The sequence below is a fragment of the Aethalodelphis obliquidens genome, unplaced genomic scaffold, assembly GCF_003676395.1.
Source record: "Aethalodelphis obliquidens isolate GAN/ISIS:26980383/991018 unplaced genomic scaffold, ASM367639v1 scaffold14, whole genome shotgun sequence".
In the NCBI taxonomy this organism is placed as follows: Eukaryota; Metazoa; Chordata; class Mammalia; order Artiodactyla; family Delphinidae; genus Aethalodelphis; species Aethalodelphis obliquidens.
In genome coordinates this window covers 27,364,846-27,380,387 of record NW_020837958.1, presented here as the reverse complement: position 1 = coordinate 27,380,387, position 15,542 = coordinate 27,364,846, and the positions used below count along the sequence as shown (strand labels likewise).

The 15,542-nt window shown below is 44.8% G+C and overlaps 1 protein-coding gene across 2 annotated transcripts; it reads left to right on the top strand.

Moving 5' to 3' along the window:
- Positions 1–4,481: 4,481 nt before the first annotated feature.
- Positions 4,482–15,535, top strand: LDHA (lactate dehydrogenase A). 2 transcript variants are annotated; one of them, XM_027115236.1, is made up of 8 exons: positions 4,482–4,591; positions 6,740–6,889; positions 8,932–9,049; positions 10,019–10,192; positions 11,013–11,186; positions 11,853–11,970; positions 13,977–14,100; positions 14,801–15,535. In XM_027115236.1, exons 2-8 carry the CDS (start codon positions 6,764–6,766, stop codon positions 14,963–14,965), a joined length of 999 nt encoding a protein of 332 aa, XP_026971037.1. In that variant the 5' UTR covers positions 4,482–4,591; positions 6,740–6,763; the 3' UTR covers positions 14,966–15,535. The 2 variants fall into 2 exon arrangements, with proteins under 2 accessions (XP_026971037.1, XP_026971038.1); XM_027115237.1 differs by lacking the exon at positions 4,482–4,591 and adding an exon at positions 6,394–6,508.
- The last annotated feature ends 7 nt before the right edge of the window (positions 15,536–15,542 follow it).

The following is a 15,542-nucleotide window of genomic DNA, read 5'->3' as shown; positions in this document are numbered from 1 at the left end:
TGTCCTTGCCACCCAACCTGTCAGAGGGAAAGGCTGTCGCAGCTTCCCACAGTCCTCCCCTGCTGTGATTAGATAAGGGACATCTTCTGTTACACTGGGAATTGTCTGGCTTGGAGAGGCCCTGGGCCTCCCTCTGCAGCCCTGATACTGGAAGGCCTCAGTTTGGGAGCCCCTTATATTCTGGTGTCAGTCTTTGCCTTGGAACCCGTCAATGGGATGGAAGATTGAGGCCTAACTCCCTGCCAGGGAAGGATGGAGAGAAAAGGGCACAGGTCTTATCTCTTTCCTGGGGTAGAAAGTGGCCGGAAGGGTAATGCCTTAGTCCGTTCAGGCTGCGATAACAAAATACCATAGACTGGGTGGCTTATCAACAACAGAAATTTATTTCTCATGGTTCTCGAGGCCTGGGAGTCCAAGACCAGGATGCTGGCAGTTTCCAAGTTCATAGACGGCAATCTTTTTGCTGTGTCTTCACATGGCAGAAGGGACAAGGGCTCTCTCTAGGGTCTCTTTTATAAGGACACCAACCCCATTCATGAAGTCTCCACCTTCATGACCTAATCACCTCCTAAGAGCCCCACCTCTAAATATTATACTATTCTATTGGAAATTAGGTTTCAACACATAAATTTTGGCAGGACACAAACATTCAGTATACAGCAAAGGGAGTTTAGGGTTTCTGAGGGGATTGTTAGGGGATCATGTCAGGAATGAACTCTGGAGGGAATGACAGTCTAAGCCAAAAAGGGAAACAGAGGCAGCATCTAGTGCCTGAGGATGAGCCAGCTTGGAGGAGGGGAGAAGAAGGAGTTGGGGGCAGGGAGACATCAGGATAGCAGAAGAGATGGCACCCAGGAGAACTTGGGGTCGGGTTGGAGTCTTCAGCTTCCCCTCCCATCATGCGAGAAGAAGATGCGATTGGGGCGATGACGTGAAGCAGTCTCCCAGGGGCAGGCACCTGCTCTCTTCCCAGAGAGAGGAGCCTCTGCTTTGGCACATACGCAGCAGGCCCTGGCCTATCAGGGATGGAGATGGAAGAGGCTCTCTGCATCTTGGACCCTGCACCTTAGGAAAGTCATCAGCTTTGCAACTGTGGAAAAGGCTGTCAGCGAGTGTTCAGAGGTGCCATGGGGACATGTAGGGTGTGTCAGAGAAGAGTATGTTTTGTGCAGAGGTGGTTGGAGCTGTGTGTGTTCTGAAGCTTTCTGTTGTGTAACAATGTCCTTACTCAGGACCCTCCCCCATCACCTTTCAACCACCTTGCTTTCACCCTATCTCTCCCATTTCCCCAAAACTTCAGTGACTTCCACTGTCCACCAAAAACCAAAAACCCAAACCCCCAAATTTCTCAGCCTGGCATTTAAAGCTAAAGATTCACCAGACGTACCTTGAATTTCCTGTCTCCAGGTATTTGGTCTCTGCTTTCTCAACACCTGATCTTCATTAATTGAACTTTTTTTCTGGGCTGAGCTCAGATCCCACCTCTTCCAAGAATGCTTCACCGGTATCCCTGGCCAAAGGACCTCTCTCTCCTCTGACTACTAGAGCAATATTTTCTACATCTTTTGTGTTAGTTTACATTCTATCTTGCACTTTAACTATAGAGGGGGATGTTGGTTTTCTCCACTAAATGGTGGAGAAAGCTTTGAAGGCTTATCAATTTGTCTTATTCATTTTTCTATCCCTAGCACCTAGAATGGTGCCCTTTACACAGCAGGCACATCATTCAGAATACATTTATTAAACAGATAAATGCTGGTGATGTGGAGATGAATGAGAAAGTTTCTGTCCATTAGGAGCTTACAGTGTACCGAGAGAGAGAGATGCACAGCAATAAGAACTAATTTAATACACAGCCCAAGGAACAGCATTTGATCTATGGAGGTGTGGGGTGTGGGTGGGCAGGGATGGTGCGAAGGGCATCATGTGGGTTGAAGGAACCGCCCAGGTGGAAGTGGGTGGCATATTTGGGGAACGTGGTAAGTACCCTTGGGACTGGCATGAAGGAAAATAGGAGATAATGCCAGAGAGGGATGTGGGCACTGGATTATAGAAAGCCTAGTGTGACTTTCCAAGGAATTTGAAGTTTATCCTGGAGGCCACTGACTGAGGAGCCATTGAATATTCTTGAGGAGGAAGATAATAAACACTTACTGGATAAAGGAATGACTCTGTGTTTTGGGTAGACACCATTCTCTGGCCAGGGTCACTTTAGGAAAATCTTATGTTGGATGTTAAGTAGCACCCATTCTCTGAGGCCAGCCTGTCCCCTGGTCAAACCACCGTTCTGTGAGATTTTCCCTTTTAAAGAGGCCACCCCCCCCAAAAAAAAAACACTTGGTCAGGGTGAGAAGTCTGTTCTGCCTTCTGAAGCAATTTCCTGCCCCACCCCCGGCTTTGACTTTTATATAGAAATTCTTCTGTTTGGACTGCATTAGTCAGGATACCGTATTACTTAGGGTTCTCCAGAGAAAGAAACAATATATATAAAATGAGACTTGTCATAAAGAATTGGCTCATGAGATTATGGAGGCTGAGAAGTCCCACGATCTGCTGTCTGCAAGCTGGAGACCCAGGAAAGCAGGTGGTATATATTCCAGCCCAAGCCAAAGGCCTGAGAAGCAAGAGTGCCAATGGTGTAAGTCCCAGCCTGAGGATGCGGAGACCCATGTCTCAGCTTGAGCAGACAGGCAGAGACACCCACTGCCACCCACTGCTTCTCACTGAAAACTGAGCCTGGGACTGGCTTGGGCCCCCTATATAATTTCTTGACCTTTGTGGAATTGGGGGGTAAGGGGTGGGGGAGGGACAACATCCTATACAGAAGAAGAATCACAGGCTTTGGAGTCATCAGCCTGGGTGAAAGTACCAGCTGAAATCAATTATTAGCTGCAGGACCTTGGCAAAGTCAGTAATCTCTTTGAGCTTCAGTTTTCTTATCTGAAAAATGGGGATAATTATGCCTGCTCCAAAGAATTAAAATGACGATGAGTATGGGGATTGCCTAGCTTGCTGCCTAACACACAGGAGGTGCTGAGTAAATGGTACTTGTTTGATTCGTATTTGTAGAGTTAAATAGAAGCTCCTGTTCTACATGAGAAGAAGGAAGCTGCGCTTGGAGTGGTGCCTTAATTTAGGGGACTGCAAACTTTCTGCCTAGATTATCTTCAGAGGTTGTCCCAGAGCCCTCCTGGTGAAGGTTCCTACCCGTCTCCCCAGCCTAACGTCTGCTCTCCATGCTCTGCCGTCCTCCTCCGGACAGCTGCGGTTGCACTGATGGGAAGCCAGGGGCCCAGCCCTGACTGAATGAGGACATTGTTGCAAAGACTGAGGAACCACAGACACTGTTGCAGTCCTCCCTGCCCTGAGGAACCCTGGAGAACCTGTGGCTGGCCCTCAGCCCCTCCAGCTCTGTGTTTGGGGAGACAGCCTAGGTCCTCCCTAAACCTCCTGGCCTCCTGGGCTCCTCCGGGCCTCCTGGAGGGACGGGAAAACGGTCAGGATGTGCTAGAGAGATGCCCTGTTTTTCTGAAGATGAGGTTAGAGTTTTCCCTTCAAAACCAAGGAAGCCATGATTAGGGATCTTTCTCAGAGCTGACGGCTAAATTGGTGCCCCAGGTGCAGGGAGGACATAGACTTACCCGTGCCCTTAAGAGACTCACCCGCAGGTGGGAGAGCAGAGCCACACACACCTCGAAGGCAAACAGGTTTGAAGGATGTATAGACTTGGGTGGTGGAAGCAGAGAGGAGGGAGATACCGACTCTGTAAGTGTATGTGGGGGGGGAGTGGGGGGAGTAGCAGAAGATGGGTACAGCTGGAAGAGGTGGAGGAGGAAGGCCGGCCGGGAACCAGCGTGAGCAAAGGCTTGGAGGTAAAATTAATGTGATATGCTAAAAACAAAAAAAACAAAAAAAACCCCAGACTGTTCTTAGGCGTGGCTGGGACACAAGGTGCTGGGCCGGTGGGGCGGTAGGGAGTGCCGACCAGAGAGGCTGAAGCTTTACTTTTGAACTGTGGGACTTGGAAGGTTTAGCAGTGGGGGACAAGCAGTGTCAAGTTTTGGAAATCGCTCGACTTAGGTAAGCAGACTGACGGTGTGCTAGGCATTTTCTTTCTTTCAACAAATATTTGTCGAGTGTCTATGACGTGGTAGGAGCTGTTCTGGGCACTGGGCAACAGCGGCAAAAATTCAGATCGAGCCTTCCTTGAGAGTAACTTTCACATTTTATGGAAGAGGAAACTGAAGGTCGGCTTGACCCCGGCTGATGACTCTGGCCCGGACTTTAGTGCGGAGGTAGCGTGGCTCTGGACAGCCCTTTAGATGTCTCGGCGCACATGGGTCGGTTAGCCTGCGGGTCCTCAGGATGCGCGCGCGCAGCCGGGGCTTCTCTACCGCCCCGCCCGGAGCCCGCCTCCAGCCCAACCCACACGTGGGTTCCCGCACGTCCGCCCGGCTCCCCCCTGACGTCAGCCTCGCGGTTCTATTTAAGGCCCCTCCCGCTCTCGAGTCGGAGTACCCGAGCAGCTGCCGCCGACTCCGGGTCCATCGCCGCTTGCCGCCGACGCCCGCCCGCCCGACGTGTACTCCCGGTATGATCGGGCCCGGCGCGCACTGCGCCCGAGGGGGAGAGCGACTGCTTCGGGCTAAGCTGGCCCCGCGCTGCCTGCTCACGGGAGGGGTGGGCTCTGCTTCCCAGAGGCAAAGTCCTGAGACCTGGGCGGTGGCTCATGCCACAAATGGGCTCTGGGCCCGGCCGCACCCTGCTTTGGCTCTAAGTGGGCACAGTGGCCTCTGGCCGGGCTGGGGAACCAAGGAGGTGGCCGCACCTAATCTGAGGTCGAAGGCCTGGGTGGATGCAGAAGGACCCGGAGACTACAGGTCTGAAGGGTGGGGGTGAGGGCATACCTCCGGGCTCGAAACGAGCAAACAGCACAGAACTCGAAGTCGGGTTCCGGGAGTCCATGGAACTGAAAAAGCCTCAGCAGTCTTGGGCGGCTTCCTGGAAGCCGGAAAGGCGCTGGGTGCCGCTCGGGTTGTATTTTAACCCTCGGACTCTCGAGAGGTGGGCTCCTTGGGGGCAGCCGCTGCCTGCAGATTAAAGGTCGCTCTTTGCGCACGTTACACGTGTTAAGCAGCTAACGATGTTATAGGGCGCTATGCTAGACATGGTGCATGCACATTTGAAGCCGAAAGGGTACCAGCTCTCCCGCCTCTCAGACAATGTAATGAGAGGAGGATCATCCGGTTCCTTCCCCTCCTTTTGACAAATGGGGGACTGGTTGGGGCATCTCTAAGGTCACAGTGAGTGGGTGGCAGAGTTGGGGCGTAGACTCTCTTTCTTCAGGGCTTCACCCGCGGGTATCCCCACATTGAACGGAGCACTGCAGCCCAGAGCTTAGGTTTTGGTGAAACCAGATGTCCGCTGAAAGAACTCCCTTCCCCCTGTCAGGCTGCGAGAAACCTTACAAGGCTGTCTAGAAATAGCAGTGATTTGTAAGGAGAGACTCGATTCTAGCTTGGTGACTCTGGGCTGCCTGCCTGGAATTCCTCTCGGATATTTTTGCCCTTTGGGGCAGCGTCAAGATTAGACGTGGTGCTTTCGGGATGCAATCTACGACAATCTCTCCAGTGAATGCAGTGCAGGTTTGGATTAGCAGAGCCGAAGCCCCCGTCCCCGGCTGTGGAAATCGAGGGTTCCACCAAGTATCTGTTAATTTTAGGGCTCCAGGCTTCAGGCCTCTGCAGCTTCCTGTAGTAACAAAATTTCCTCATACCGGGCCTCACGCCTTTGCAACGAGGATCACGGCGGAAGCCACACGAGGTGCCTCCCTGTGGGTTGGTTAACAGTCCCGGGTTCCTAATATCACGATTTAAAATCTGGCTCTGGCAGCGCGCCAGGCCGGGGAGGCTGCCAGCCGGGCTTCACGTTGTTCGTGTGTGCGTAGGAGCGCTAGTTTAGTCTAAAGTCTGATTCTGAGCTCACTCTGACCCAGAGAGCAGCATAGTTTCTGGTCACGTCCGCTCACGGGCGGGGTCTCGCAAGCATCCGCTGTGCTGTCTGGTCTAGGGCCCACGTCTCCGTAGCCGGCGGCCACTAGCACTCTGAAATGCGCTTGCGCTTAGGGTTACTGAATGGATAGGTGGGTGGGGGAGGGGTAACTGCTAATCTTCCGGGTCTGGGCGGGGCGTAAAATCCGCGGGCTCCGCTGCTTCTTCGGGGGCGGAGGTTGGGGTGAGGAAGAAGAAAACGAGGGATTGAGCATGAGCAGAGCTCACCTTGGCGGTGGGCAACGCAGTGAGGCCGTCAAAGGCCCTTTACTCACGTACCTGTTGTCCTGAAGGGGCTTGGCAGGAGTCCTGGTGACGGGAGTAGAGTTGGGCGGGCGGCTCACAGTGATCTTGTTTGAGGAAAGGCCGGCTCCACTTGGAGTTAACAAGTCAAGATGAGTGAGCCCTCAGGAGGCTATACTTACACCCAAACGTCAATATTTTTTTTCCACGCCAAGGTGAGGACGTTTACACCAAGATCCTAGTCAGACCAGATCCTGGCATTAGGCCTTTCAATTCTCCTTTGTCTATCTTTAAGTTTTTTCCCTCTCCCTTTTTAGTCATCTCTTGTGATTTTTAGTGGCAGCTACCCCAAAAGGAAGCAAAAGAAGCTTTTCCAGAACACTTTTGGTTAATAAGCGTTAATTTAAAGAGGATGCAGTGACAGTGCGTGTTTTTCCCCCTTATAGATTCCTTTCGGTTCTAAGTCCAATATGGCAACTGTCAAGGATCAGCTGATTCAGAATCTTCTTAAGGAAGAACATGTCCCCCAGAATAAGATTACAGTGGTTGGTGTTGGTGCTGTTGGCATGGCCTGTGCCATCAGTATCTTAATGAAGGTAAGTGAGAGCCTATCACTCTGGAAGCCAAGGATACCTTGACTCCATCCATCCTCCACTCACTCTCCAAGAATTGCATTATCACATTGTATATACAGATATTTAGGTTCATGCACTCATTCAAAGAACTTTATGTGAAACAAACTTGTAAAATATGATGCTATACCAAGAGTATCTAAACTACAAAAATTAAAGGTTTTTAGGCTGGAGACCCAGTTTCTTAAATTCACTGTGCTTTATTAACCTGCGTTAGTTGCCTACAAATGAAAAAGTAGAGTCCATGCCTTTAAACAAGCTAAAATTATTTAAAAGTAATTTTGGAATTGAAATTGATATATATACGTGGTAAAAATTAAACTGAATGTGGGAAGTCTTCCACCCATGTTAATCCCCTCTGCCCCCCTCCTTGGATAGCAGTTTTGGTACCAATTATGGAGCTAAAATTTAATTAGAAAAAGAGAACTTGTGAATGAATAAAAAGTACTTTTGGGGACTTCCCTCGTGGCACAGTGGTTAAGAATCCGCCTGCCAATGCAGGGGACACGGGTTTGAGCCCTAGTAGGGGAAAATCCCACATGCCACGGAGCAACTAAGCCCGTGTGCCACAAGTGTTGAGCCTGCTCTCTAGAGCCCGTGCTCCACAACAAGGGAAGACACCACAGTGAGAAGCACGCACACCACAATGAAGAGTAGCCCCCCTTCACCGCAACTAAAGGAAGTGCGCACGCAGCAACGAAAACCCAACACAGCCAAAAATACATAAATTAATTCCTTTTAAGTTCAGGTTTGGAGTTCCTAATAAGAGAGTGAAATGATGAATTCTGGATTCTGAACAGAAAAGGATTGAAATGAGAAGGGACTGAAGGCAGAAATGAGCTATGCAAAGGTCTTGTAACTACACAGCTTGCTCTATATGTTCTTAGACCACATAGTATACCAACTCTTATTCTTTCCCCATTGGTTCAGAAATTGATGTCATTTATTTTTCCCACGCCTATGAAACACCTGTGATGCCCCCTAACTCAGGTGTGGCTAAGAGTAACTGGCAGTAACTGGCAGACCACTCATTATACTGTAGATGATTAGGGGTGGATCGGCTAGTATACCTCTTTGGTTTTAGTCCTCATTCCATTTGTATTAAAGCTGTTGCTGGTGCTCCTTGTCTGAGATGCACCTACGAACTTTTAAAGGTTCATCTGAAAGGATTTTTTTTTTTTATAAGAAGATGTTGGGGGTAGGAGTTTATTAATGAATTAATTTATTTTTGGCTGTGTTGGGTCTTTGTTTCTGTGCGAGGGCTTTCTCTAGTTGTGGCGAGTGGGGGCCACTCTTCATCGTGGTGCGCGGGCCTCTCACTGTCGCGGCCTCTCTTGTTGCGAAGCACAGGCTCCAGACGCGCAGGCTCAGTAGTTGTGGCTCACGGGCCCAGTTGCTCCGCGGCATGTGGGATCCTCCCAGACCAGGGCTCGAACCCGTGTCCCCTGCATTAGCAGGCAGATTCTCAACCACTGCGCCACCAGGGAAGCCCCTGAAAGGATATTTTTCACCAACATTTTGTAATGCACAAATCTGTCTTTATGTAATAAAACTGTTAGTGTTGGTTAGTATGTGGAAAACATGTAACCAGGGAATGATCCAGAATATCACTTTTTAAAGTCTTAATACTAATCAATATCTATTTAATGGCTAACAACCTAAAATCAATGTGTAAAACTGAATTTGAGAGACTAAACAGAGCAGTTTTGTATAATTGGTTGTTAGTCACTGCCAATCCAGTGTTCTGCTTCTGTACAGTAGTGGTGGACCTCCTGCAGAGGTTGCTCCAATGAGGAGAGACGATTGGAGAGAGGGTCGGTGCTTTTTCCTATGTATAGGTCATCTGGGAGTCAGCTCTTAAACGGAGGCCTGCCTCTACTTTGAGGTCTGTCCTGATAATAAAGTAGCTGAACTCTCCTACTCCAGAAATATAGAAATTTTGCATGCCCTTTTAAAAGTTTGGAAATAGCAATTTTCCATTAAACTGAAAATTTTTTGTCTTTTAGGACTTGGCAGATGAACTTGCTCTTGTTGATGTCATAGAAGACAAACTGAAGGGAGAGATGATGGATCTCCAACATGGCAGCCTTTTCCTTAGAACACCAAAAATCGTCTCTGGCAAAGGTTGATTTCAACATGTTTGTATTACACTCTATGCTAGACTTAATTCTTTATCAGGCTTGAGAATCCTAGCTCTTCAAAGATTTCTTTTTTATACAGGATAAGAGAGGCTTTGAACAATTTTGCATTGGTACCTATGGATATCAATGTTTGAATTTCCAGCAAATGGTTTTAAATGGAAATCCAGTTTGTCCATGATGTGGAAAGCATCTGAATTAGAATGTAATTAGCAAAGCTTCGTAGGTCCATATTTTGCCACATTGCTTCAACTATTTAAATATGTACTTACTTCCACTGCTTCCTTTCATACACTAACACAAGGTTGAGACTAGGGCAAATGAGTCTGTTCAGCAGATATTCTTGGCGTAACCCTATCACACCTTACAATTACCAGCCAGGAAACGGACATAGGCCCTAATAGAGTCTGTTTTGACACATGAAAATCATTGACCATTTATCTGACAGGTGACTCCCTTCATTATCTTCAACCCAGGGTTAACCACCCTGTGCCATAGGGTATCTAGAAGCAAGACATGCTTGATAAGTGTACAGTTGCCCCTGCTTAAAAAAAAAAAAAAAAGCCTATCCCTGAGCTGGTATGACCACCATTAAGTAGTTAAGTAGAAATAGGAGTATGGAAGAGTGTGAGCATTGACCTCAGGTGGCAAAAAATTGGGGGATGTGTCTCACTTGATATGAGTATGAAATAAATTTTATTTCTTTCAGCTCCCCCCAATCAGTGTTATATAAAGCCAACCACATAACTAAAACCAGAATACAAGGAAGGTGTTGATGTATTCTTCCTCCATGTAAGTGGCCACAGTGATAAAACTCCAAAAAGGAGGAGTCTGGGCATTTATATGCCACATAGGCAAAACACTGATAAAACTGTCCATTAAAAAAGTTAGTGGAACAAACTTGCTGGAGTTTTCTTAAAGCCCTTAATCTGGTTATTGTTTCTCTTTTGTCTAGACTATAGTGTGACAGCAAACTCCAAGCTGGTTATTATCACAGCTGGGGCACGTCAGCAAGAGGGAGAAAGCCGTCTTAATTTGGTCCAACGTAATGTGAACATCTTTAAATTCATCGTTCCTAATATTGTAAAATACAGCCCACACTGCAAGTTGCTTGTTGTTTCCAATCCAGGTGAGACTTTTAATGGCATAAAAATAGATGAGCTAGAGTAAAACTGATAGTATCAATATATATCATAATCTGTATATATATTTATTTCTCATATTTTTCATTTTCCTCCTGGGAGTGAGTTTGTGTTTTTGTAAAATAGTTAAGTTTAAAACGTTAAAAGAGATACAATGCCATTAATGTAGTCTGCACTTTAAAATTTGTTACTTGCCTAAGAAGATCTTGGATAAGGAATAAGTTTATGAATAATGTGTTATTTATTTTTTAAAATTATTTATTTTTGGCTGCGTTGGGTCTTCGTTGCTGTGCACGGGCTTTCTCTAGTTGAGGCGAGCCAGGGCTACTCTTCATTGCGGTGCACAGCCTTCTCATTGCGGTGGCTTCTTGTTGTGGAGCATGGGCTCTAGGTGCACAGGCTTCAGTAGTTGTGGCTTGCAGGCTCAGTAGTTGTGACTCGTGGGCTCTAGAGCACCAGCTTAGTAGTTGTGGCACACGGGCTTCGTTGTTCTGCGGCATGTGGGATCTTCCAGGACCAGGGCTTGAACCCGTGTCCCCTGCACTGGCAGGCCGATTCTCAACCACTGCACCACCCACGAAGTCCCAATAATGTGTTATTGATGCACAACTTATTTTCATTAAACTACACTTCTTGAATACTTAATGTATTTGCTATATTGTACACAGTATAGAGGCTTAAAAATATTAACAAAAATATTGATTGGTCATGATCAATATCAAGATCTATACAGAGCCATGTATCCTGAGTAGTCAGTCCTTATCTAATGATTCACGTAGTATCTGTGCCTAAATATTTTCTTCACAGTGGATATCTTGACCTATGTGGCTTGGAAGATAAGCGGCTTTCCCAAAAACCGTGTTATTGGAAGCGGTTGCAATTTGGATTCAGCCCGGTTCCGTTACCTCATGGGGGAAAGGCTGGGAGTTCACCCATTAAGCTGTCATGGATGGATCCTTGGGGAGCATGGAGACTCTAGTGGTAAGCATAACTTATTTTCTCTTATTGTTTTCAAGAAATTGTGTAAAAAAAATTGACAGGAGTATCGTTACTAAATCAGAGCCTAAATCAGATATCCATTCGTTAGGGCAGATGGTTTCCAGAAATCTTATCTTTTGGTATAATTGTATGCTAAGAATTGCTAAGATTTAAGCCATTTTGCATGACATTTTTTGGTATAAGGGATGGGGAATGAAATTTATTTATTATAATGGACATATTAAATAAGATGATAGTGCTTAGGATACTTCATTTAATATCACAGCTATTTGGACTCAAACTGCTTGTTCCTGAAAAGGGTAAGCCAATCCAAGTGGCGTGTATGAGAAAGAAATCTATTATTATCACAGGTGAGAAATGTTATAATTTGTGCAGAGTTCTCAGTTCCTTATGCCAAGAAAATTCCTCTTACGATCTCATAATATCTCAATAAGTTAGGAAAACAGATTCGAATATAGTGAAAATTCTTAGCTTTACATAATCTAATCAATGAAAATCTAAAAGTTAGAGTACTGGTAGTCTTGACCAGCTACCAAAAGGAGATAATCCTCCTTAGATAAGAAAAGACAATTTTAGAAGAATGGGTCAGAATTACTAGTCTGCTGGCTGGTGCATGGGAATAAATAAATTCTGTTGTATTGCTTTTAGTGCCTGTATGGAGTGGAGTGAATGTTGCTGGTGTCTCCCTGAAGAATCTGCACCCCGAATTAGGCACTGATGCAGATAAGGAACATTGGAAAGCAATTCACAAACAGGTGGTTGACAGGTAATAGATCTCATAATTTGTAACACAGAAGGTTGAAACTTATTATTTTTATTTAGAAGATTAAAAGTTTGGGGAATTCCCTGGAGGTCCAGTGGTTAGGACCCTGCACTTTCACTGCTGCAGATGTGGGTTCAATCCCTGGTCGGGGAACTAAGATCCTGCAAGCCGTATGGCGTGGCCAAAAAAAAAAAAAAAAAAAGATTAAATAATAGCATTTGCATTTGGTTACTCTGTCAGAAAACTTGTTTTCTAAAGCTTTGTTAAAGCTTATAATATAAAACAGGTAAAGGGATTAAAAATCGCAGACATTATAACGTGGTCAAATATTAAAATGGCAGTTTAGGCCACGAAGAGATATTCTAGGCAGTAGTGCATTCTGACTTGCCAATCAACAGTTAGAGGAGAGAAAGACCACGTACAGCTGGGACAGTCAAGGAAGCCTTGGTGTAAATGCAGATTGACGCAACTATTGAAGGGCTGTGAAGACAGATGCTGAATCTCTGGCTTTATACATCTATGAACCTTTCCCTCATCTTTACAGTTATTCATTTCTAGTTGTTAATGAACGTTTGTAAAAATAAACAGAAAAGTAACAAAAATCGCAGACATTAATGCTACAGTCTATCTTTATTTGCCATAATTATCAATTTACAGTATGATAAATCTTTTCTGTATTTGTAATGTAAACTAAGATAAATCAAGTTAGATTAAGTCTACCCTATTTGAGATTCAGTCTTCAAAAGCATATGATTCATTTAGTTAGGAATAAGAATTTTTAAATCTTATATAGGGACTTCCCTGGTGGTACAGTGGTTAAGAATCCACCTGCCAATGCAGGGGACACAGGGTTCGAGCCCTGGTCTGGGAAGATCCCACATTCTGCAGAGCAACTAAGCCTGTGCACCACAACTACTGAGCCTACGCTCTAGAGCCCGTGAGCCACAACTACTGAGCCTGCATGCCACAACTACTGAAGCCCGCGGGCCTAGAGCCCGTGCTCTGTAACAAGAGAAGCCACTGCAATGAGAAGCCTGAGCACTGCAATGAAGAGTAGCCCCCGCTTGCCTCAACTACAGAAAGCCCGTGTGCAGCAACGAAGACCCAACGCAGCAATAAATAAATTAATTAATTAATTAATTAAAACTTATAATAGTCTCTGAGTAGAAACACAGCTAGCTTCTTATTTATTCAGATGATTGTAAAGTTTTAAGCAAGGTATATATTCATAATGGTACAAAAAATGAAAATAATTATTAACTGTCAGAAATTATTCAAATAGGGAAACTTTCAACATAGTGGCATTATCTACTTTAAATAAGGTAGCCATGTGTGGATCTCAAGTTTATGGAATTGGAGAATGAATCATGATGGGTGTAGGCAAGGCCCTCTTATTTGTATTTGTTTAGTTAAAACCTGTTAACCCATCATCCAACCCAAGAAGTGTTGACAGTCGCTGTCAACTAACTGTAACGTTTGTTGAGTTGGAGTTAGTAGTCTGCTGGTGCTTGGAAACGAGTGAATTCTGTGCTCCTCCCACTGATCCCTGTGTACTCCTCCCCCCACATACACACTCTTGAGATAATCCCAAGTCAAGCATGCTATATGTAATCTTGGATTTGCATTTTAAAATTAGTATTGCATTTATAAGAATCATCCATTTTGTTGCATGTGGCTATAGTTATTTGTTTTCACAGCTATGTGATAGTCCATTGTATGAGTATACCACAGTTTATCCATTCTCCTTTTGGAGAGCGTTGGGCATGTTGCCAGGTTTTTGCTATTACCAGCAATACTGTTGTGAACATACCCATACATAATATCCTGGCATACATGTGCAAAGGTTACACTTAGGTATATAATGCAACTTTACTATATTTATATAGTATTATTTACTGTAAAAATGATTTATTATAAAGCATATGTTCAGTGAAAGCTTTTTCTTTGTTCCTCCCACCTTACTTTTCCCTACCCTTCCCTGTCCTTCCCTACACTTCCCTACCCTACAGTGCTTATGAGGTGATCAAACTGAAAGGCTACACATCCTGGGCCATTGGACTATCTGTGGCAGATTTGGCAGAAAGTATAATGAAGAATCTTAGGCGGGTGCATCCGATTTCCACCATGATTAAGGTAGGTCTATGTAGTAATAGGTTTTACTTGAATGCCATTATTTCCTGTTCTTTAAAAGAAAAAAAAACTTCTGAGAAAGCAATTAATGTTAAGTCCTCAATCATTGATTTAAGTGAAATAAATTAATGCACCTGCGACTTTCTTTTCTGAAAAGACATGGTTGAGCTTTAGGATTAATGTCCACCAATACTGTGTTGAGCACATAGATAACTTGATAACTTGTTGACTGGAAGACTCTACTCAATTTTGTTGAGATGGGTGGAAGACTATAAAACAAATTTTTTCCTTTGGGAAAAACAGAAATCACACTCATGTTAGAGTTACCAAAGTGTTATACAATAAAAATGGGAAATTCCCTGGCAGCCCAGTGGCTGGGACTCCGTGCTCTCACTGCTGAGGGCCCAGGTTTGATCCCTGGTTGGGGAACTAACATCCCCCAAGTCTCGCGGGGCAGCCAAAAATAAATTGCAAAGTACGATGGATAATGGCAATAATTTAGATTTTCTTTTAGAATGGAAATCTTGCTGCTATGTTAATGACTTTCTTTTACACTGTTCATTACATCCTAACTGAAATTCTGGAAAGGAATTTCTACTTATCAAGTTTTATTAAGTAAGCTTCATAACTGTAAAGAATGAAATTCTTGGGAGATCCCAGAATGCATAGAAAAAACGTAAAATATTTTTCATTTCGTCCTCAGGGTTTGTATGGAATAAAAGAGGATGTCTTCCTTAGTGTTCCTTGCATCTTGGGACAGAATGGAATCTCAGATGTTGTGAAAGTGACTCTGACTCCTGAGGAACAGGCCTGTTTGAAGAAGAGTGCAGATACACTTTGGGGGATCCAGAAAGAGCTGCAGTTTTAAAGTCTAATATCATACCACTTCACTGTCTAGGCTACAATAGGACTTTAGTTGGAGGTTGTGCATACTGTCCTTTATATCTGATCTGTGACTAAAGCAGTAATGTTAAGACAGCCTAGGAAAAACATCAGTTTCCTAACATTAGCAATAGGAATGGTTCATAAAACCCTGCAGCTGTATCCTGATGCTGCATGGCACTTATCTTGTGTTGTCCTAAATTGGTTCGTGTAAAATAGTTCTACTTCCTCAAGAGGTACCACTGACAGTGTTGCAGATGCTGCAGTTGCCCTTCAAACCAGATGTGTATTTAACTCTGTGTTACATAACTTCTGGTTCCTTTAGCCAAGATGCCTAGTCCAACTTTTTTTTCTCCAATTAATCACATTCTGGGATTGATGATAAATCCAGTATTGCATGTCTTGTGCATAACTGTTCTAAAGAATCTTATTTTATGTACTATATGTATCAGAATAGTATACATTGCCATGTAATGTAAAAAAGAAAATCAACATAAATAATGCAGCCAAGTATTTGTTATACCAACTAAAACAATAAATAAACCTTGAACAGTGACTACTCT

Excerpts from the sequence above, each read along its gene's own strand:
- LDHA (XM_027115237.1), top strand. The coding sequence starts at position 6,446 with ATGAGTGAGCCCTCAGGAGGCTATACTTACACCCAAACGTCAATATTT. Across the intron at positions 11,187-11,852 it reads GGAGCATGGAGACTCTAGTG|TGCCTGTATGGAGTGGAGTG; the intron begins GTAAGCATAACT and ends TATTGCTTTTAG. Across the intron at positions 14,101-14,800 it reads CGATTTCCACCATGATTAAG|GGTTTGTATGGAATAAAAGA; the intron begins GTAGGTCTATGT and ends TTTCGTCCTCAG.